This window comes from Chrysoperla carnea, chromosome 3, assembly GCF_905475395.1.
Source record: "Chrysoperla carnea chromosome 3, inChrCarn1.1, whole genome shotgun sequence".
Lineage (NCBI taxonomy): Eukaryota > Metazoa > Arthropoda > Insecta > Neuroptera > Chrysopidae > Chrysoperla > Chrysoperla carnea.
In genome coordinates, this window is record NC_058339.1 from 22,832,848 (window position 1) to 22,855,795 (window position 22,948).

Genomic DNA, 22,948 nt, shown 5'->3' on the forward strand with positions numbered 1-22,948 from the left:
TCCTAGGTCATCGGGCTTTTTATTATTATTTTATCATTCAATGTTTGCTGAAAAAATTATGAATCATATAGGTTATCTTTTTCAATAGGATATTTCTATATCAAAAAATTCAATTTCAAAAATTCAGAGTGTGATAAAAACTATCTAAAATATTTAGACAATCTTGTAGTTTATAATAATACCATAAAAATATAAGGTGGCCGATGATATAAAAACAAAATTTTAATTTAATTAGATTTCATTGAAGATCCATCATTTGATGTACACAGAGAGACGACTATAGTTACAGTATTGAGGATTGAAAAGCGATATCCATTTTATCAAATTTATAAGCAAGCACTTGCACACAATATATTATATATTTTTGTAGTTGTGTGGTACTATTATGCTAAATATAACTCATTACTTTGACTACGAAACATGTTTTTGGTTTATATGTATGTACCGTGTAATAAACCAAAAATTTTTTACAATACTGTAGGTTTACAATCACTTTAAGTAAATGTCGCCCCAAATCATATAGTTCTTCATATGGTTTAAAAAGTAATAACTGAACCTGCTAATTGTTTAGGTTCATAATTTTGTTGTACAAATCTACTCTTCAACAGTTATTTGTACAATAAAAAATATTAGTGTATTATATATTTAAAGCACAAGTCTTTTACACATATATAGTGCACGTATGTGTAGAAGTTTTAAGCTTTTAGAGGATACATTTTATATATTTTAAGAACCAGCTTGCATCCAAAGAGATTCATTCTCTACAACTGTAGTAATTCATTGTCAGATTAATTCAGGGGTACCTACAATATTATGGTACACACACATATAAAACATATACATACAATACAATGACACTGCTTGTACCATAAAATATATTACAGTTTCGAGTTGTTTTCTGCTCTCTTTAGTTAATTAGAAACGACTTATGTGAATAATAATAATACGTTATTTACAGACTAGTGTTAGTAGTAGACGACGACGATGGCAATGTTGTTCGGGGTACTTATATCAAACTGCACTCACATATAGACAGACCGTGAGCCCGTAATGAACAAAATTTCTGAGATCTTTTTTGTGTATCTATTGGAAGATTCGTGAGGAAGTTTGTTATTATAAAAATGTAAGGATTGGAGTACCCAGAATAGAAGTGAATGGACAATAGAAGTATTATTAAATTTTAGTACTTATCCGAGCGCTATCTATGAATGGGAAACAGAACTGTTATTTAATTTTAAAATACGAGCGACACCTGTGAATAGCAGGTTTAACTAAGGTTAATATTTGACAGTGAGAAGGAGAAGGAAAAGGTAACGAGCTTTAAATTTCGTAACATTCCAATGAAATGATGCCGATCGATTCATTCTCTGTATTTGGTTCTTGATTGATGCCACGATTGATGACGTTAAGATGTTTGACACCACGTTATTTTACCGATTCATCTCTCTGTTCTTTCGTTTTTGCTAAATAATTATCCTTTAACTCTGATTCGTATTTGTGTAAATAGAGTTTTTCCTTTATTACATTTCTTTGATTGGCTTTCTTTCAACAAAAGAGTATTTTTGCGTGCTGCTCATGATAAAAAAAAAACCAAAATAAATAAAAAATCATAAAATCGAAATTCCTACAAGTTTGTAATCGTCGAAGAATTTCGAAAACTAAGAAAAAGATTTTCTTTAAACATTACCCCTAAGATACCATTACATCCTCTAAATACAAAAATGGAAACAATAAATTCTCAAAAGTCGATTTTGAGTAATGGTTAAAACCTGAAAAAAGAAATTCGATACTCGAGTAACGGTTAAAACCCGATTTTATTTATTAACAAATTCATAGTTATAATAATAGGGTTTTACCGCCGTTTTTCTGACATACGCCTTATTACAGAGGGCACCCACATCATTATTTGTTAATCTTTATTTATTATTAAATTACATTAATTTTTACAATTACATTTATGATGATGGTGGAATCGGTTACTTCGTTCGTATCCAAGCGACGACAATGTGATCAATTCCACAGACCCCATTAATTATAATTATTCACATTAGCGCTGTCTGGATTCAAACCCGTAATCCAAGTCTAAGTAGTCAAACGGTCAAAGACTAACGCCTAAGACCGCTCGGCCATTTAGGATCTCAAACTCTCTTTATAGTTATCAATTATCCAACAAATAGGAAGGGAAATTTCGACTTATTGTAGGCTCTCGGTTGAATTCTACTCGTAACATAGATCATCCATACCACTACTATGTACATGAATGTTATTTACGAACAAAAAAACCCTAACCATATGTTACAGATGACGACAAAGAATTACACCGTACAGAACCATTTTTTATTAACACATAAATTAAGCTATTAATCTCTTGGTATTCTCTAAAATTAATTATTTCATGTTAAATTTTTGAATTAAAAAATAGCTCGTATTTATAACTTAAGTATTTCGTATTTATTAATAAATAGATCACATAAATCTTTTAATGGGACCATGTAGAAAAATAAAAGCCGAACTAGTGCCAATGATACGACCTCCTACATTTTAATTACCTCATATGATGTAAGTGCAATAATAGGATCATGTTTGAAATAATAATTAATCAATTTAAATTTCAAGGAGAAAAACAAGCAATTTTGAGCTCAACTCAAATGGAAAGGCTTCAGCCAAACATCATCGTAGTACTTTTGATTAGTTATTAAAAAATTATACGTGGAACAGCAATGTTAAGCAAAATTGGTAAATCCTTTGTCTATTGTTGAAATAATTCTGTGAAATGGATGAGGAAATTTAAGGTAATTAAACTTTAACCACACTTAGTGTGGTAATGAGCTATTTTTCTCAGGCAAAATGATTGAGAAAAGTAGTTCTTATCTCACATGCGTAGACAAATACCTTAAAATACAAAAAAAAGTGGTGGTTTCCTCCACTCTTCCCAAAAATATTTTCTTTCCCTTATGAATAGGTACACAGATTTTAAGTTAACTATTTTTATAATACGTAGTTTTTTATACTTGCTAAAATTTCCAGTTACATGTAAAAAAGGATGTAAACTATAGAATCTCTCAGCTATTACATCATCTTGTCTCACATATAAAAAATTTTGAAATGACCTATGTAAATGACATTCATACCTACTAAATTTACATCTGTACTAGAAAAACAACTTGCACAAATGATGATATTACCTATAAAGAACATATTTTAGAATAAATGTGTCGCCGCTTACATTATAAAAAAGGTAAGTTATGGCTAAACCTTTGTGCGACTGGGTGTGGACATTGTTGGTCTGGATTACCAACATACAGAAACAGACAAATGTGGTAAATACTGCCCGACAATGTATGGTAAATAGGTCAATCTCTATCTCTATCTCTATATATTATAAATGCGAAAGTAAGTGTGTTTGTTTCTTTGTTTGTTTATTTGTTTGTTACACTTTCACGTTAAAACTAGCGAATGGTTTGTAATGAAACTGTAGAGCAATATAGCTCATACTTCAGAATAACACATGAGATATAATTTATACAGATATATTAATAAAAAAATTAAAATTAATTTAATTTGACATTACCATAAATTACAGATTTCTGTAAAAGTAGTCAATTGACATTACCATAAATTACAGATTTCTGTAATAATAGTCAATATACAATATTTCACGGCCATCTTTGCTGATATACTAAATGAATAATTACGACTATTATACATTTAAAAAAATAGAAAACCATACATATATTTTATCTGTGTAAAATAATCCTTACCATTATTTCGAGTATTATAGAAATGGGATAAGCGAGAGCAATCTTTATCAATTTTTACTTTTAAACCGATCGAAGCGGGTGGGTATCACTCTAGTATACATATATTTTTCATGACAACAAATAATAACGATCTTGTTTTTATATCGTCATCGATATATCGTGGTTTATTTTAATTTCCATTTATATGTGTACATATTTGTTGTTTTTTTGTTTTTATTCAAACAAAAAATACAACAAAAAACCGTTCTGTTGACTGTGACTGTGACTGTGACAATGTTTTTAGAACAAAATTTTATATTTCAAATACACTTTTGTAAAGATGATTTCATTATTCATAAATATTTTAAATGAATTCAATTTTTCATTGAAATTTTTTGTTTGCAGTACCAAATTAAAATTTTAATTAAACCACTTTATATGCATGATCAAAATTATTTTATTCTTTTATTAATTATATTCGGCTATTTGACAGTTAAGTATGAAAAATATTGTCATAATTAATGATATCTGCATAGATTTAAATATACTGGCGGTAATCTGACAAAAAAAAGAATAATTTAAAATTTTTAAGCAGCTTTCAAAGACGCGATAAAAAACGTTTTGGATTGGTTGTCATTAGGATGAAAAATTTTGAGATAAGAACTACTTTTCTCATTCATTTTGCCTGAGAAAAATAACACATTACCACACTAAGTGTGGTTAAAGTTTAATTACCTGAAGGCAGCTACATCATTTTCAACCAATTAAGTATCCAAATTTCTGTCAAAATTTAAACATATGACACATGAAAACAAACGATTGAGTTATTTAGTGAATTACCATGTATAAACAGTGTTGATATAACACGAATGTGGTGTCACACACATACAACTGATACTCCTACACAGTGCATACTACATAATGCTCTAACCTAATTTGCGCCCTCTCGGGTAAACAGTGAAATTTGCGAAAAAAATTTCAAAAGGGAATTAATTCTTTTATTTTAGAGCAATTCTTTGTTGAAAATTTTCAAAACAGATAAGAAGAATGTCAGTTATGTGATGAAATAAAAATATATTTATTTCTATTCACTTCATAACTATAAAAGGTATCATATGAAGAAAAAAAATGGCAGAAAGGTTTTATCATGGCTTCCTTCTGTAAGTAAAAATCTTAGTGTCTTTATTATAAATCAAAGACGTTATTGTGTTCTTTGTCTTTTCCAAACAATTGAGTTTGTGAAGAATCTAAAAGATTAATCACATTATAATCTGCCCTTATGAATAGAAAAGACTGAAACGATATAAGCAACAAAAAATTGTTATTACCTCTATGCAACAATTATAATACATTAGAAGAACAAAATTGCTTGGGCTAACTAGAATCTATGCCATTATTGCTAGGGCTGACTTGGTCTTTTTCAACGACATAAAAGGAATGTAGATTTTCTCACCTATGTGAGGTTTTTCAATTCCTTCCTAATCATTATAATAGGGATTCCTAGTACTATTACTTTAAACCTGAGAATTCTAAAATAAATATTTACGGGATAAACAAGAGTTAAATAATAATTCCATTTTTATTATAACCTGTTACGTTCACACTGCCGGAAACCTACTTCGGGATGTAAAATTTTCGAACGGGTGAACTCTTTTTTATATTCTTGTTCTTCTTTCAAGAAGGTTACGAATTTTCAGCCTGCTAGTCGTCACTTGAAAGATACAAAGTATGTGTTTACATAGAGGTTGTGTGGAGTCAGTCAGAATTTTTTTCCTATTTATTCTATAGAACAATTTACTTTTTATTTAATATAAAAAAGTTTTTGTTTTATTATTTTTACGAATTTCTTTTCTCTTTCAAATTGCTAATTTGTAATTTCTAAGTTCTGATTTTTTTGTATTTCATTCTGGCTCTGTTTTAATTTCTGAAAACCTCAATGACTATTAAAAATTTTTTATTTACTTATTGTAAAATTAATCGTTCACACAATGACATAATGAGTTAATTCACACTATGACAAAACTGTTTGTTTTTAATAGTGAAATAATTTAGTAATGAAAAATGGTATGAAAAAAAGCATGAGGTGTTGTGGTATACCTGGTAGGAACAAAACATAAAACCGTGAACAGTTTGAAGTTGATTTTAATGATGATAGGCGCTTATAAATTTGACGGAAGGTATACAATATAGAAAGCCCATCACAATATCCATCGAATCTCAAAAGGGCAAAAATTGTTTCTTTTAAAAGAAAATTGTGATACGATATAATCGAGCCAGCTTCTAGCCTATTATATACATAAAATGTCTATTAGAAACCAAACCAACATAATATCACATAAAAGTGTCTTATAAAAACATTTTTTTAGCGAATGTATACGTAACAAGTGAAAACAAACAATTGAATGAATTAATTGTTGAAACACCATATATAGACAGTGTTGATTGCACTGTAACATTACACATACATACATGTCAGACATATATTACTAATATTCGCATATAATACATACTATACAATTTGCGCCCTCACGGGTAAACAGTATTGTTTACGAAAAAATGTTTCAAACAAAAGTTGTTTAATTTTTTAAAACGAACATCTGTTATATTAAAACACGGTTTACAAGATGGATCCTACGTACCCAAGACCCAATTGACCTATGTTGCTCATTTTTTACGTCCTGAACACGCTATAAAAATTTCAGCTAGATATCTTTTTTCGTTTTCGACTTATCGTGTACACAGATGGACAGACAGACAACCGGAAAAGGACTAATAAGGTGATTTTATGAGCTTCTATATCAAAGTATTATTCGTAGCATCAATATTTTTAAGCGTTACAAACTTGGGACTAAACTAGGTATACCTTGATATATATTTCATATATACATGGTATAATCACCTAACATCCACCAACTTCTTGTTAGAAAGAGGACTTATTTAAGTACGATGAATATATAAATTTCCATTGTATAAGCGATATGTGAGAGAGTACACAAACTACTCAAAACTGTAACCATTACTTATTAATATGCCTATTTTGCATATCTATACCGATATATAATAAAGAATGGATAGAAAAGAAAGTGAAAAGCTTTCTTTATATGGACCCTATTGAGAAATATACCATTTAGTATGTAAAGAAAAAAAATATAGAAAGAGAAGGAAGGTGAACTTTTAAAAAAGCTTACCGTCACGTGCTTAATCAATCATGATGCAGTCCACCGATCTATAGCCGCATACTTTTTATTAAAAATAATAGTATAGTTAAAACATTCTATATTCAAATATTATTGATCTTCACAATTCATATCATTTTTATTATCTTAAAAAGTATAAAACAAGTATGATGGATTTGGTTTACAGCGCTACCAAATCAATAACTTTTTGATTATAAAGTAAAAATATATACCCTGGCAAATGTTTTTCTCCTCTTACGAATAAACGACGCAATGAGTTTCATTTGCGGCGCTGTGGTCAAGTTCGGAAGAATATTATTATTCTAATGCGAACGAAAATGACTAACCCGTATTGGGTCTACCCAATTTCAGTTCTGAGTGAAATAGAAAATGGTTGCAGTTAAATAGTCATATCGATTCAATTTAAATACTTGACCACCTGAAATATTAAAAATTCGATTGTGGTTTTATACAAATATTACGTTATTTTAGTTTTGCAGCATCAAGACCTGAAAGACCAACATTGATTGCACGATGCAATCTGGTCCTAACTACAATGTCCATGGTGTCATTATCTGACATAAAAGCAAAACTAGTTATTAATACTATAACTATTTTACGCACTTTTATCATATTTGCATATTGTATTAAGCCGATATTGAAAAATAAGTAGTCGATAGTCGCTTTTATTATTAGAATTTTACCTTCTTTAGACCCTGTATACATGTTCCGGTATTCTGGTCATATAAATTTGTACAGGCTAACCAGAGTATGTGTGCCAGCCAGTCGTCCAAACTGCACAGGTGTAGCGATCTGTACAGACGACTGGAGAAGAATCGAAAATTCACTACTTTCTACTTTCACCAGCATCTAGAGCTGAAAATGTGTGTGAATCTCTCCGACACGCTTCTGTAGTTTTAAGATATGTTATGGCTGCTTCCGTGAGTAGAGAACGTACGAATGACCCGTTGCAAGAACTCATAACTCTATTTTTCTTTTGTATTAGAGAGTAAGAACAGTTTTTGGAAGAATTATTCATTCTAAAATAATTACGGTAATTTGTAGCCTCTGAACTTACCTGTTTTAGTAATATTGTATGAGTGTATCCATTTCTTTTTGTAAACTAATCTTTACACAAAACTTTTTCGTTTCATTTTACACTTTATGGCCACTAACAGATCGACTAAGTTTTACCAGATAGGTATATCGTAACGTGTATGCGGGGCTTTCGGGCCTGAGTGTCTTCCTATGATAAGGAGCTATAAATAGAATTTTTAAATGTAAGTTAGCCAACATGGTAAGCTCTTCTTATATCGACAATTATTATCTCTAAAATATATCTATATTTACATAAATTTAGAAAATTTTAACACATGGTGTTTTCCATAGTTATCAATTTCGATGTACACATAAACCGATTAGGCTTATATGTACATCTTATGTACTGAACAACACAGTTGAAATATGAGAAGAATATATTAAACCAAAATAAAAAGTAGTAGATATAATATAAATAAACCGTTGATATAAATTTCTTATATGTATGCAGTCTGGTTTCTTAGCTAAAAAATCCATAATTGGGTAGAAAAACCCAAATATGTTACAAACATTTTTTAATAGTAAGGGTCAGGTAGTCGCCCTCTTAGCTCAGTTGGTTAAGGCGTAACCAATTCCGTCCGCGGTATGCTTACGGGTAGCGGGTTTGATTTCCGCCGTCGCAACAAAATTAATTTAATTAATAGTTGTGATAGGCTGGTGTAGTGCATGAAGGAGGTGCACTCAGCCTCTTAAATTGATAAATGAAATTATCAGCGGAAAGATGATAAAGCACCTATATGGTATCACAATGGGCTCTATAGCCTAAGTGTGTCCTTCGTGGACAGCCAATATACCCTAACCTATACCCTAAAGGTGAGGTAAATCTACTGGATTTTGATAATTAATTCGGAAAATTTTGGGAGAACACAATTGTTTTTTTTAAAAGGTTTGTTTCGTTGTAAATCACAGAGAAAAGGAGTTCCGGAACCAAAACACATACACGAAAAACTTTTCCCACCCAATATCAAGTTAAGATTACAAGAAATGTTTTATCCCGTACCTATACGAGACAAAAGTGACGTTCGCCTGATATGGACTGAAAAAATCTTATCGTCCATTCTGATTTGAATATTTTACATCTTTAAAACATGTTTTTTTCCAGATGAAGCAGTATATTTAGCCAAGGAACCGAACTAGTATATTTCGAATAGATTTTTTTTATTTCAATCATCGCATCGCCGCCAAGTGACGTACGGACAGGAGAACTGTCTAAGTTCTAGACTACATAACAAACACTATCATGTAATTCTAGTTTGATTCACTTAGTATAAATATATTATGTGCACAAAGTGTATCTGAACCAAGGGTACACAATAACAACATCATTGCTATATGATTCTTAGTAATCACGTTGTCAACATTTCTAGATTTATCCAATTCTATTAGATAGAAACTACAAAAGAAAATAAACTATATTTGTTTTTTCCTAATTTATTTGTTGTATTTCATCAGTTACAAAGTAATGTTGTTTTTTTTTCTGTCTTGTATAGAATACAGTTGTTGACATTCTTTCGTATCGTAGACATTAATTTAAAAGTTTTCTTGGAATGTTAAGAATATTTCTTATGGAATCTCAAGGTGTTAGATAACTTGCTTGTACAAGTTGTTTTGTAAAAGTTCGATTTAACGTACTTCTTGAGCCTGTTTTATGAGGAAAATCTTAATCCGAAGCCATTCTTGATTAAAATTAAAGAGTATAAGATAGAGGGCAAGGCTCCCATTGATGGCAATGTTAAAAAGAGTAAACAAGTTTCAACGCCTCTAGTGTCCAGTCATGAAAACGTAAAACGCGCGGGATAACCCATTAAATTGTATTGAAGTTTATTAAGTTTATACCATTCAATACCAAAGAAAAATATTAAATTTTATGTATATACAGATTTAAACTGTCATGACAGTATTTTAGTACTTGGACACACATATCAGATAGCATTCGCGAACTTCTCCGCTAACTGATACTCTTTGGTTAAAATTGTACTGAATTAAAGTTTCAAAAAAGTGTCTTATCAACACAAACAGCTAACAAATTTCAAAGTTAGTTCATTGTTTAATTATTGACATAAAAAATGGCGCCTCCTTGTAAATTTTATCAATTAGAATGATTCGTAAATATTATATTTATTTAGAGTAATTTAAGAGTTTTACAAATTATTTAATTTTTCATAATAACTTTATCAGTATAATATTTCTTTTACTCGACTACCTGGGAGTGGTTATGTTTCTCGCGCGTATCATGTATGTATGTATGTATATGTGTATGTATTTATATTTGTTTGAAAATGTCTGTATTTTCCCGTATCTTCCAAAGGGCTCAATCGATTTCATCATTTAAGGTATCATTATATAAGTTTTCTGATATAGGTGTTTGAAAAACACAAAACATTATGGCGAATTTTTGGAGCAAAATAATAATACGTTAATAAATAATTTAACGAAATCTATCGAGTGGGGTATCAAACAATGGGAACTTGATTAGAAATAACTTGATAGAAAGGTGATTACAAAAAATATAAATTATACGTTTAAATTTAATTCGAAATTGTATTAAACCTTTTAATATAGTATAATAAAAAGGTTTGTTTTAGTAACGGGACGCTAAAAAGTCTAAATTAAATAAATAATTATAAAAATAAAAAACTGTGTAAAACAAAATCTCAAAAAAAAAAACAAGGCCAGTAATTTGTATAGCAACAGCCGGGGCCCATTATTGGGAAGATTTGAGGCAGCCTTTGTTAATTGCTCAGCAGTACTAACAAAATGAGTTATCACAAGTACTAGTGGACAATTAATTTTGTAACACAGTACATTTCTCATTTGTTCATAAAGCCGCCAAAAGGATACTATATCTTGGAAAGTATATATGAACAAGAAGGTAGTGGGTATTATTTATGAAAAAGAAGAGAAAAGGTTCGTATAGACATCGAGTGGCCATCAATCTATGTCAGAAGCGACCACATTTATGGTATTTTTAGTCAGTCACGTAAATTATATCCTACTATACATACGTCCATTTATATCATCAGATAAATGAAAAAATGTAGAAGTGAATGTTTTACGCTTCCTTATGTATTTTTAGGATACATATAGAAAATTTTTGATCATATCTTGTTAAAGATTATTCCTTAAGATATTTTGAGAAGTAGCTGTTAACAGTAACGAACATGTCAACAACCCGAGTAGAAAGTAAGTAAGGTTCAACCAGATCATGTATCTGGGCCGGATCAGGATAGAATAAGGCTTGCCATATCCGGTAAGCCTTATCAGGACCAGATCTGGACCAGATGAGGATAGCCTGATGTTAAATATAATCAAGTCTGGTAAGGCATACTGCATCAGGACCAGGTCTGGACCAGATGAGGATAGCCTGATGTAAAGTTTAATCGAGTATCGTAAGGCATACTGCATCAGGACCAGATCTGGACCAGATGAGGAAAGCCTGATGAAAAATTTAATCAAGTATGGTAAGGCATACTGCATCAGGACCAGGTCTGGACCAGATGAGGATAGCCTGATGTAAAGTTTAATCGAGTATCGTAAGGCATACTGCATCAGGACCAGATCTGGACCAGATGAGGAAAGCCTGATGTAAAATTTAATCAAGTATGGTAAGGCATACTGCATCAGGACCAGGTCTGGACCGGATGAGGGTAGCCTGATGTAAAGTTTAATCGAGTATCGTAAGGCATACTGCATCAGGACCAGATCTGGACCAGATGAGGAAAGCCTGATGTAAAATTTAATCAAGTATGGTAAGGCATACTGCATCAGGACCAGGTCTGGACCAGATGTTGATAGCCTGATGTAAAATTTAATCAAGTATGGTAAGGCAAACTGCATCATCACCAGGTCTGGACCAGATGAGGATAGCCTGATGTAAAATTTAATCAAGTATGGTAAGGCATACTGCATCATGACCAGGTCTGGACCAGATGAGGATAGCCTGATCTAAAATTTTATCAAGTATGGTAAGGCATACTGCATCAGGACCAGGTCTGGACCAGATGAGGATAGCCTGATGTATAGTTTAATCGAGTATCGTAAGGCATACTGCATCAGGACCAGATGAGGAAAGCCTGATGTAAAATTTAATCAAGTATGGTAAGGCATACTGCATCAGGACCGAATCAGGACTAGATACAGTTATCATAATATAAAAGATTATCAAGTATATGACATGTTTCACATCATGCCATGTTGATACCATGAGTTAGGTTGTATTTGTATCAGATCAGATTAAAATTCATTTGTCTATAATGGAATAAATGATAATTTAATTCAATTCAAAATATTTTTCATATAAATTTTAATGAATCTAATCGTTCAATATAATTGGTCTGGTGAAATAATAATAATAGTAATAATAATAAATTTAATGTTTGATAAATAAACGTTTTTTTAAGTTACATCGATATCATAAACTTAGGATTACATATCATGTTCATAAATTTGAAAAATACACAAAAAAAATTTTATGCATATATTTAATTATAATGACATAACTTAATAACAAAGTATGCTATGATATTAAATGTCATAGTCAACATAATACAATATTTTTTATGCGAGTATTTCATGTATGAAGTAAAGGAATTACATACAATTTTTCTTTTTGATTTGTACTTAAGTCAATACAAATCATTTTTGTCTCAATGTTAGTTAATGAACAAGTGATAATATTGGAATCTCTTCTAGTCACTTTCCACATATTTAATGATTCTGATGAACATGGATAGTTGTAAATTGGTTTTCTCTTTTTTAGTGTTTGCCCAGTAATTGTAATATTATTATCACCTGAAGAAGTATAAATATTATCAATTTTTAATATAAGCAAAATTGAATCTTGTCCTTTTTGGATAGATTATATTTTGGAAAGGAAAGTCAAATATGTGGTCACTTCATGTGAATATATTATTTTTGTTTAGAACATTTATATATTCAAGCACAAACCTGTTTATTTGCAAGTATTCGTATGTTTACTTTAAATGTATATATTTTTTGGAATTACGTATATACTTGCAAAGCATGTTGCAAGTGTCAGGCATGAATGTATCTCAGGCATGAATATGATGATATGTAGGTGTGTAGATCAGGCATATGAATAAGATATATTAATATTATGTAGTTGTTTGAATGTAGAATGAGGTTAGGGGACATATTTACATTGAATAAAAATCATGAAATCCATGCGGTCTTTAATTAATTAAACCCGACTAATAATTAACAAATATAAGTCAACTTCTTAACACATGTGCATTAACTAGTTAACAACATAATTTTTATTAAAATTATAAGTGAAATTTGTAAGTTTGATAAAAAAACTGAGTAAATGAAACAATTAGGTTATTTATACATTTGTGTTGTGTTTAAAGCTTCGTTTTTAAGTTTAAGTACGTAAATCATACAAGGTTAGTATAAAATATTAAGTTATTAATTCACTATAATCTTTTGTGTGTTTGATTTTATCTTTTTAAATTTTTCAAGCATCATATCCCAAAAAGTATTAGACATACGGAACTGTGGGTCGGCTTAAATTGCTAAATGTGGTTTTACACTCTCCTAAAGGGTCGGAATTACATATAAAAAATGTAGCTTTACATCACGTTATGTGATTTTAGCTGTTTTTTTGGTAAGAATTTACTGGCGTAATAATCAAATCTTTCGTTTTAAATTCATCTTATAGTCGCATCAAAATATGTTTTTAGTCAGGAGTCCTCAATAACAGCTCCGATTTTGATGAATTTTTTTTCAAAATTATTCAGTATGTTCAGTATTATTTAAAATCAGAAATATTTAAGTTGGGGGAAATAATCTGGAGGAGGAATAGCCCATGTCGGAACTGATATATCGATGCCCAAGCCAAAATCGCTAATGAGAGAAGTTAGAAATTTTGAGGAGATATTGATTTTATAAATATAAGAAAGATCTATTAAAATAAGATAAAACAGATAACTAAAATAAATAATAAGCATTAAAATAAATTTTCTTTTCCAGAATAAACGTTTATACTATTGTCTTGATGGAAAAAATACCATTACTCGTAACATGGGTAATATTATTCGAGCATATATATCAAGAGACGTAGCACTGTCGTTTGTGGCGGTAAAAGCAACTCAAAACAAAAAAATTTTCAAAGATACAAATTTTTTCACTTGTATAAAAAGGATGTAAGTTATTTTATATTGCAGGATTACTCTCGTTGATAACTAATTAATTATTTCTTAATCATATGTTATTATTTTATACATAATTATAATTATTATTTTTTTATTACTTATTTAATTACGTACATAATTAATTAAAATTTTTTATTTTAGCTGCTGTAAGACAAAAATCCCAAAAAAATCAAGATATTATTCCTGACACCAAATTGCATCAAGCATTATCGTCAGTGCTAAATAATGCTACAGATTGGGATGGCCACAGAGTAGCCAGGATAAAAAAACAAGAAAATAAAAAAATAACTTTTTTTTGTTCACTTAAATTACATCATTTTTTTTTGCTGTGTAAACAATTTTTAATATATAATAAATAATATTTTTAATTACAATAATAATAATAGTGTAATAATTTTTACAAGAATAAAGATTCGTGTTTCTTAAAGGGACCGGACCGGGCATACCGGATTTGAATTAGCCAAGGTATGTAACGCAGATGATTGATTTGGACCCGATTAGGAATTCCGAATCTGGTCCCGATAAAGTTCTCCTGATTGGGTCCCGACAAGGATTTCCTGATCGGGTCCAGGTACATCATCTGCGTTACACACCTTATCTGGTCCAGATAAGGTTTTCCTGATCGGGCCCCGATAAGGTTTTCCTGATTTGGTCTTGATAAAGTTTGCCTGATCTGGTCCCGATAAGGTTTTCCTGATCGGGTCCCGACAAGGTTTTCCTGATCGGGTCCAGGTACATCATCTGCGTTACACACCTTATCTGGTCCAGATCGGGTATGCCCGGTCCGGCCCTGGTAAGGATCACGAAAAAATTTCTAGTCGGGAAGTAACTAAAGCATACAAGTCAAATTTTAGACGATTCTTTCAAGGAAAAAGTTTTTCTGCCTTCTATTACCCATTTTCAGTCTACGAAATCACATTAATCAAATCTTAACAAATGAAAACAAACAATTGACTGAATTAATTGTTCAGATACCATACATAGACAGAAAATGTTTTATACGTCATGTAAATAAAGAAAGATAGTCACTCTCCCACACAATGTAATAAGAGTACCATTCTTCTCACTTCCTGAGTGTGTAAGGTAATAAACAAACATAATCATATACACAAACATGTATAATTGATACAATACAATACATGTAAAAATTTGGGATATTCAGTCAAATATTTCTCAATAAAAACAGTATAATCTGCAATAAAAAAACCTAGCTTCTAATTTAATAGGATTTGATAGCACTTTAAATAATTGCATATATTTTTGGACGTTTCTGTATTCACCAAGTGTGTTTCTTGCTAAATATTCTAACATCATATATTCACATTTGATTTTATGGACTATTATTTTTTATTTTAACTAAACCAATGGACAATGTTTAAAAATGTTTATAGTTCCATTTTTTTTTTAAAAAAAGGCCTAGACTAATTATTTTTCCTAAATTTATTCTTTGTTTCCTAATAGGCAGGACATATCTTTGTAATTTAATTTTTATTTCTATTTAAAAAAAGGACTTATATAAATTTTATCATCCTCGAAAGAACTCAGTTAAAAAGAAAGGTTAATTTGAACAATAAAAAAAATAATACCAATTGAAATAAAAATAAAAATCTAAAGTGACAAAATGTTGATAAATCTCATTGTTGAAAAGAAAATATCCGATTAAAAGAACAATTAACTTTATAAACGAAAATGAATTGAAATACATAAAACTAATTTAAAACAAACTCGACTGTAATAGAAAGCAATAGTATAAGCAGCCAACACAAACTTACGAATGATATTAAAAGAAAAAAAAAAGGAAATAAATACTAAGAAAACCTACCTCGAAGATTCTAGTTAACAAAGTGTAGAAACAATTATATTGTAGCAACTGAAACACGTTGAAAAATGTTCCTACTCTTATTCGAAGATTTATACTTTTAGTTTTTAGCATTTTAATTTAAAGCACCTAATCTCATCGGAGGTGGAAATTTATTTTTGACCCTTTACAGTACCTAATATGAATGTACTGCCCTTTTAGGTAATTTAATAATAATTAACCAAATTATTTTACTCTTTTTGTATGTTTCGATTGCTTGCGTTATTATATATCAAATCGAATTTTGAAATATCAGGTTCTTCCGTCAATAATTAATTCTTGGCAACGATTTTTATTATTTTAATTTTTTTAATTTACTTAATTTCTTATTTTACATCAATTATTTTACATCAACTTGTGATCCCATTAGTAAATTTCGAGAACCTGTCACAGAAATCAGTGTATGATCAAGAATATTTCCAAATCATGTTTCAGACTCTTCATACTGATGTAACATAGGAAACTTCTAATGGTAGTCAATAAACTATTACCCATACGTTCAGTATTTCAACTCGTTTATTATTAGTTGTTCCTAATAATTGACTTTCTATTAAATCTTAATTTTGAATCAACTGTTTTTCAATAAACAGCTTTAAACTCAATAGAATCTTATTAATTAAAAGTTACGTTCTTAGTTACGAGAATTATCTAACCTTGGCAAAAATCGGTACAATCTCATTACTTTACTACACTACAAAATAGGTTATGAAATTGAATAAAAATAACTTTCTTCTTAATGTGTTTGCCATCAATTCAAACCTAAAATATAGAAAGCATTCAAAATTGAAGTGTTTCATCTTGGGAAAAGAGACTTACTAAAAAAATTATCTCAAAAATTTATTTGTTGAAGTTTTTTTGTAGTTTGTACAATTACGTAAGTTAGTTTGTCCGACCATAGGAAAATTATAGATATAAACAAAAACTTTTATTATTTCACATAATATATTTTATGGATAATATATATGAAACTCATGTATTCACATTTCACAAAAATTCTTTATATGTCACAATTATGAATTCATTAAAAACAAACCATGATTATGGTTCTTAAAACCAGACCAGTAACTTTCTGTGGAATCTATTAATCCAAAATTAACTATACCAGAAATTTCAAATTTCCCTGCAATACAAATATATTCTCAGTTACAATTTAGAAAACAACCATAAGAAACCATGATCAGAAGTTCAACTTTACTACTTCTACTAAATACTGTAATCATGTGATCATAAAAACATGAGTATTTCCCCCCTGGTCATAAATAGGGCGTAGCCAGAAAAAGATAGGTTAAGTTAAAGTGGCTGCACACTTTAACCATGGAGTCCGTTGTGATACCGGAAAGGGTTGGCCCATCTCCGGGCACTACTCAATGAACCACTTTGATTTGTTTTAGAATAGCACGAGTGCTTTGATGTCAATGGACTTTAGCTCAGAGAGGTCGTCAATCATCTCCTCAGGGCAAGAACTGTACAGTGACAGAGAAGATGAGACATCATCTCTTCCTCCTCCACACTGTGACAACTCCTGCAATAGCCACAACACTTTTTTAAGATATCATCTTTAAGGAACTCCCGGATGCCTATTGATGCTTGTGCTCGACAGCATTGTGCCATTTCTAGCCATTTTCTGGAATATCTTTGTGTCCCGGTACCCATACCAGGTTTACATTCTTTTATCCCATCAACTCGTTTAAGGACAAACGGCAGGCCTGTGCCACCTTTGGAATTATATAAACTGAGCTGAAGGATTTAAAAGCTGCTTGGCTGTTGGTGATGATAATAATGTCGCAGCACCTGAGGGTGTTCAGTCTTATACATTCACACATTTCCAAAGTGACACGATTTCAATAGGAATACAATGGCTTCCTATCAAGTTGTGAGTAAAAAAACGGACCGTCCGTTCGCTAGGATCATTCTGACTATAATAGCACCACTGTCTATGTAAAATGCACATAATTTTTTAAAAAAACCCAAACAAAACAAAAAGTAGGAAATAAGTAAAATTATACAAAAAAATATTTAACAAAAAAGCAAACACTGAATATAATAATATTAAAAAAGCTTTTGAATTTAATAATTTATTTATACCTACACTGTATCAACCGTAATTAATTCTTCAAATAAATAAATATTTACAAGAAAAGTATGAATAAAAATGAAAACATAAAATTTAGGTAACATCATTATGTGGGTAGCAGGTACTTCCAATAAAATATAAGAGCATCAAGCTGCTAATATGGGAGGTAAATTTTATAAATTTAGTTAAAATATACTTTTTTAAAGCGAGATTTTATTGTAATAAAAAGTAGAAATTGTAAAAGCTCGCAGCGCTCAATTTCAAACGCCTAGAATGATTCGGAGCAGCTCAAGATTTTACAAAAAAATCATGTATAAAAGTGATTTGAAGAGTTTTTTTTTTAAATTTAAAATTTAAAAGCATTTGTACTTCAAATATGGTGGAAGCGATAGGAAAACCAGGTCATGCTTACAATAAAAATCGTTGATTACTTACTAACACCGGAATAGATAAAAAAAAACGTATTTAACATAAAAAACCTAGCCAATATAGGGTCAATGAATCGCGCGGGGGCACATAGTGGTAAAGAAAACCTTTCTCGTAAATAAATTTATATTTTTTTTAACTGAAAATCTTTCAAGTTATATTATTTGTAGTTTAGTTTAATTTTACTAAAAATCGCCTTATTCACAAATTCTCTTTTCAATTAAAATTATTTTTTTTGTCACAAATTCTACATTATTATCTCAAAATATGTGTTTGCTTAGTTATGAGCAAAATACAATTGTGTTACAACACAAAGAAAGCTCCTGTTATATCCGAAGTAAACAAATACAAAAATATGAAAAAAAACACAGGAAAAACAAACACAGTAATTAAATTCATATTTCTTTTGTTACAGAAACACGTGAAGGCGATAAACACTCACGAAATACTACAACATTGGCAAGTACGCCCGGGAGGCGTCAACAAGAATGTATAAGAGCTACCACCAGCGAAAGCAACTACTCGTCCATGAAACATACAACAAATAATACTAAAAAAACAACAATAACATACAAAAACTACATACAATAAACACACACATCTAGAAGAAAAACACAAGAGAACTACCAATATAATAAAAATAAATAAAATATAGTGTAAAATGAAATTAGTATTACAAAGGTGGTGGTATTGTGATAAAATAACTATAAAACAAAAGTTATCTAAAAAGTCCTGTAACCGTAATTATTCAGAAGGTGCAATTAGTTAAAATTTAGTGCATCATAAATTAATGAGTACCATGGAGAAACAAAAGTGGATAATAAGTGCAGTTACAGCACTGTATTGTTTACTTAACTTTACACAGTTAATAATGGCATGCCCATCATCGTGTATTTGTAAATGGAAAGGTGGTAAACAAACAGTTGAATGCATCAATAAAGATTTAATTACAATTCCAGATGGAATGGATCAAGGTACCCAAGTACTTGATTTTTCTGGAAACAATCTTCAAACATTGCAAAAACATCGATTTCAACGCATGGACCTAATAAACTTACAAAGAATATATCTTGCGCGTTGTAAAATTGTAAAAATTGATGATCAAGCTTTCACAGGGTTAACGAATCTGGTTGAGCTTGATTTATCAGAGAATATGATTAGTGCAGTTCCAACAGCAACATTCGCAGATTACGCTTCACTAATGCGACTTTCTCTTAACGACAATCCCATTAAAATAGTTCGTAGTTATGCATTCCATGATTTATCATATTTAAGCACATTAGAATTAAGTAATTGCGAGATCGAAATTGTTGAAGATGAAGCATTTACGGGTCTAAATAATTTAGAATGGTTAAAATTGAATGGTAATCGATTAACACATATTCGAGGAACCGAGATATTACCTGTATCATTGCACGGCATTGATTTACATCATAATAGATGGATTTGCGATTGTCGATTGCTTGATTTGCATAATTGGTTACTAAATTTTAAAATTCCACATGCAGTTGAACCAACGTGTACACGCCCTCCGAGACTGGCCGGTCGCGTTATTAAATCTGTGAATCTTGAAGATTTAGCTTGTCTTCCTGACATATCTCCGACAACACTTTATTTAGAAATCGGTGAAGGAAAAAATGTTTCATTATTATGCAAAGTATCTGCAATACCGGAAGCTCATGTATCATGGTGGTTTCAAGGGCAGCTTTTACAAAATGATACAACTATTGCACCAGGATACCATTTACTATATTATATTGAAGAAGGTACTATAGAAAAGCGTAGCGAACTTTTTATATATAACACAAATACAGAAGATAATGGAACATTTATATGTGCGGCTGAAAATTCAGCAGGTAAATCATTATCTAACTACACGATTCGTGTTATTGTAAAGGAAGAACCCGTGGTTGTTGTAGTACCTTTTCCCATAGAGTATTTTGTTGCCATAGCCTCAGGTGCTTCTGCATTGGCGTTGTTAATTGTTATTGGTATCATAATGGCAATACTAAAATGCAGACGTAATCGTCAAGCAAAGAAAAAGAAGGACTGTGGTAAGGAAGTTGCATTACAAGGCCAACAAAATATGAATAAATGTGCCGTTTTGTGTGAAAATGCAGAACCAATGACTGAGCCTATTAAATTAAATGGTGGTGTCAGTGATCGGCAACCAGATAATAACACATTACTATATGCTTCTCTAGCCAGTGGGACGCTTATGATTGGTGATGTATCTACGGTTAGTGTGGTAAAACAATACAGAAGTCCACCATCGGTTAAAAATTTTTCCAATGAACAAAATCCAGATTTAATTAATGATACAGAAAGTGTTGGTAAAGGTAGACGCCGTGAAGGAGAAGCAGAAGAAACAGATATAGGTGATAATAGTGGTCATAATAGTTACCAAGAAGCGATGGATAATATAATCGACGAATTTGAAGCAAAGAATGCAAACAAGCCACCCTCAAGGCGAGTGCAGTGGCAAGATACCACGGTAATGTACACTGGCGGAATAGCAACACTTCCGCGTGGTGGCAGTCATGAGTTATATCAGCATTCAGCAGATGTACACTTAAATCCGGGCTGTTTTATGGACAACGAAGGTTATCCAATTGATTATGGATTGCCTAAACGAACAGTACTGCCGATACAACCAACTGCAAATCCGGCTGCAAATAATTGTTTTTATAGAACCTTACCCCACAATAGGAGTAAATTAAATACTGCAGCTTCTCCAAATGTACGTTATTCCAGAGAAGCAGAATTTTTATCAAGATCTGCACAACCAGCTCCATATGAACATTATAATCCTTCAACAGATGTCAGGTATACAGCTGAAGGATATCCTTGCTCAAAACCAATCCAAAATGTATACTCTACAAACCCTGGCGCGACACAATACTCAGAAAACGGTACGTTCATTCCATCACCACCAGAAGGATATAAATCAAATGACTTACCAACATGTCACAGTCCACCTAAAGAAAATCAACGGCCTCCACAATGGCCTCCGTGTATACCCCCAAGTGGTTTTGAACCACAAATGCAATCTGTAAGACCAGTGCCTCCAACAAGACGATGTAGTGTTGGAGCTCAAACAGAATCTGCAGAGCCTAAGAATGAAACATTGAGAACACATAAACCTGGAATCGGCATTGTAAATACACATCATGTTCATGAGGTACTAACCGAGAGTCCCGATGAAGGATATGTAGGTGATAGTAACGATGTAACAGAAATTTGACGAAGGTCTTCGTTAGTTACGAAATCTGTTGGGCCAGATGGTGATCAAAACAGTTCAACAGTGTCGTCTCCACAACATATTACAGTTCATAGTGGTGGTGAGAGCCACCCATTAAACTGAAATAAATTAATATTAAAATGACTGACCAGGGTATAGTTCTGTATGTTTGAACAATTTTTTGAAAGCAATATTAAAACTTTTATACAAATAAATACGAAAATTTACAACAAATAATTATTTATAACAAGAATAATATCAAGAAAATTATTATAGTAGTTACAACCTTGAAGAAAGTATTAAAAAGTATAAACCGCAGACATCAAAAAAATTAATTAATTTTTAATTAAATATCAGTGAATAACTATTTTTAATGTACTAAAATGTAAAAATTATTGACTTAGTAACAAAAAACAGCACGATTTCATTGTAAAAGTATGGATGTAAAAACAAAAAATTAAATAGGTAATATTAGTCTTATTAATTTAATGAAACATTTACTAAAATTGAGAAAAATAAATTGAAAAATCATTTTCAAAGGAAAAAAACACAATTTATTTATACACAAAATTACAACAAAAAAAAACCAAAATATTTTAAATTTAAGTAATTTATTATTATGGTAATAATATGTACAATGTACAATTATTATTCGATAATGAGTAAGTGTTAGATCAATATATTTATTAAATTTATAAATTACTATGGAAATTCGATTTTAATTATAAAAAGTTCAGTACTATCTCATAATAAATATTTTTGGCAATTTTCCAATCAAGTTATTTCAATTCGAATACAAATTATTTTGTTGTAAAACTTTCATTATACATTATACATAAGTTGATTTAAAAGTGGTTAGTTAATACATTCTTTACTAATTAAATTTTTATAAGGTTTTAAAATCAACTCATCAAAATTTATTTCCAAATAATAGTTGATTTGGAAAAATTAGAAATAAAAATTGAAAACATTAGGAACTTGAATTTTGTAAAATAATAATTTTCTTAAGTTTTTGTGTTTCAGATTGTATTGTTTTTGTTTTACTTTAATTGTTTATAAAAAGTATTTCAACCAAGAACAAAATACCAGGACACTGTCCACCAAATTATAATATAATATGTATCTATACAGCGTGGCTCATAAATATTAGGAAAGAAATTTA

The 22,948-nt window shown here is 30.5% G+C and overlaps 1 protein-coding gene and 1 long non-coding RNA gene across 2 annotated transcripts; both read left to right on the plus strand.

The window, feature by feature from the left end:
• Positions 1-13,294: 13,294 nt before the first annotated feature.
• Positions 13,295-14,410, plus strand: LOC123296418. The gene is made up of 3 exons (XR_006535171.1): positions 13,295-13,419; positions 14,006-14,178; positions 14,329-14,410. It is a non-coding gene; the product is annotated as an uncharacterized LOC123296418 (long non-coding RNA).
• A 4,870-nt stretch (positions 14,411-19,280) lies between these two features.
• LOC123295152 lies at positions 19,281-22,087 on the plus strand. The gene has a single exon (XM_044876383.1). The coding sequence runs from the start codon at positions 19,336-19,338 to the stop codon at positions 21,787-21,789; it is 2,454 nt and encodes an 817-aa protein (XP_044732318.1). The 5' UTR covers positions 19,281-19,335; the 3' UTR covers positions 21,790-22,087.
• The last annotated feature ends 861 nt before the right edge of the window (positions 22,088-22,948 follow it).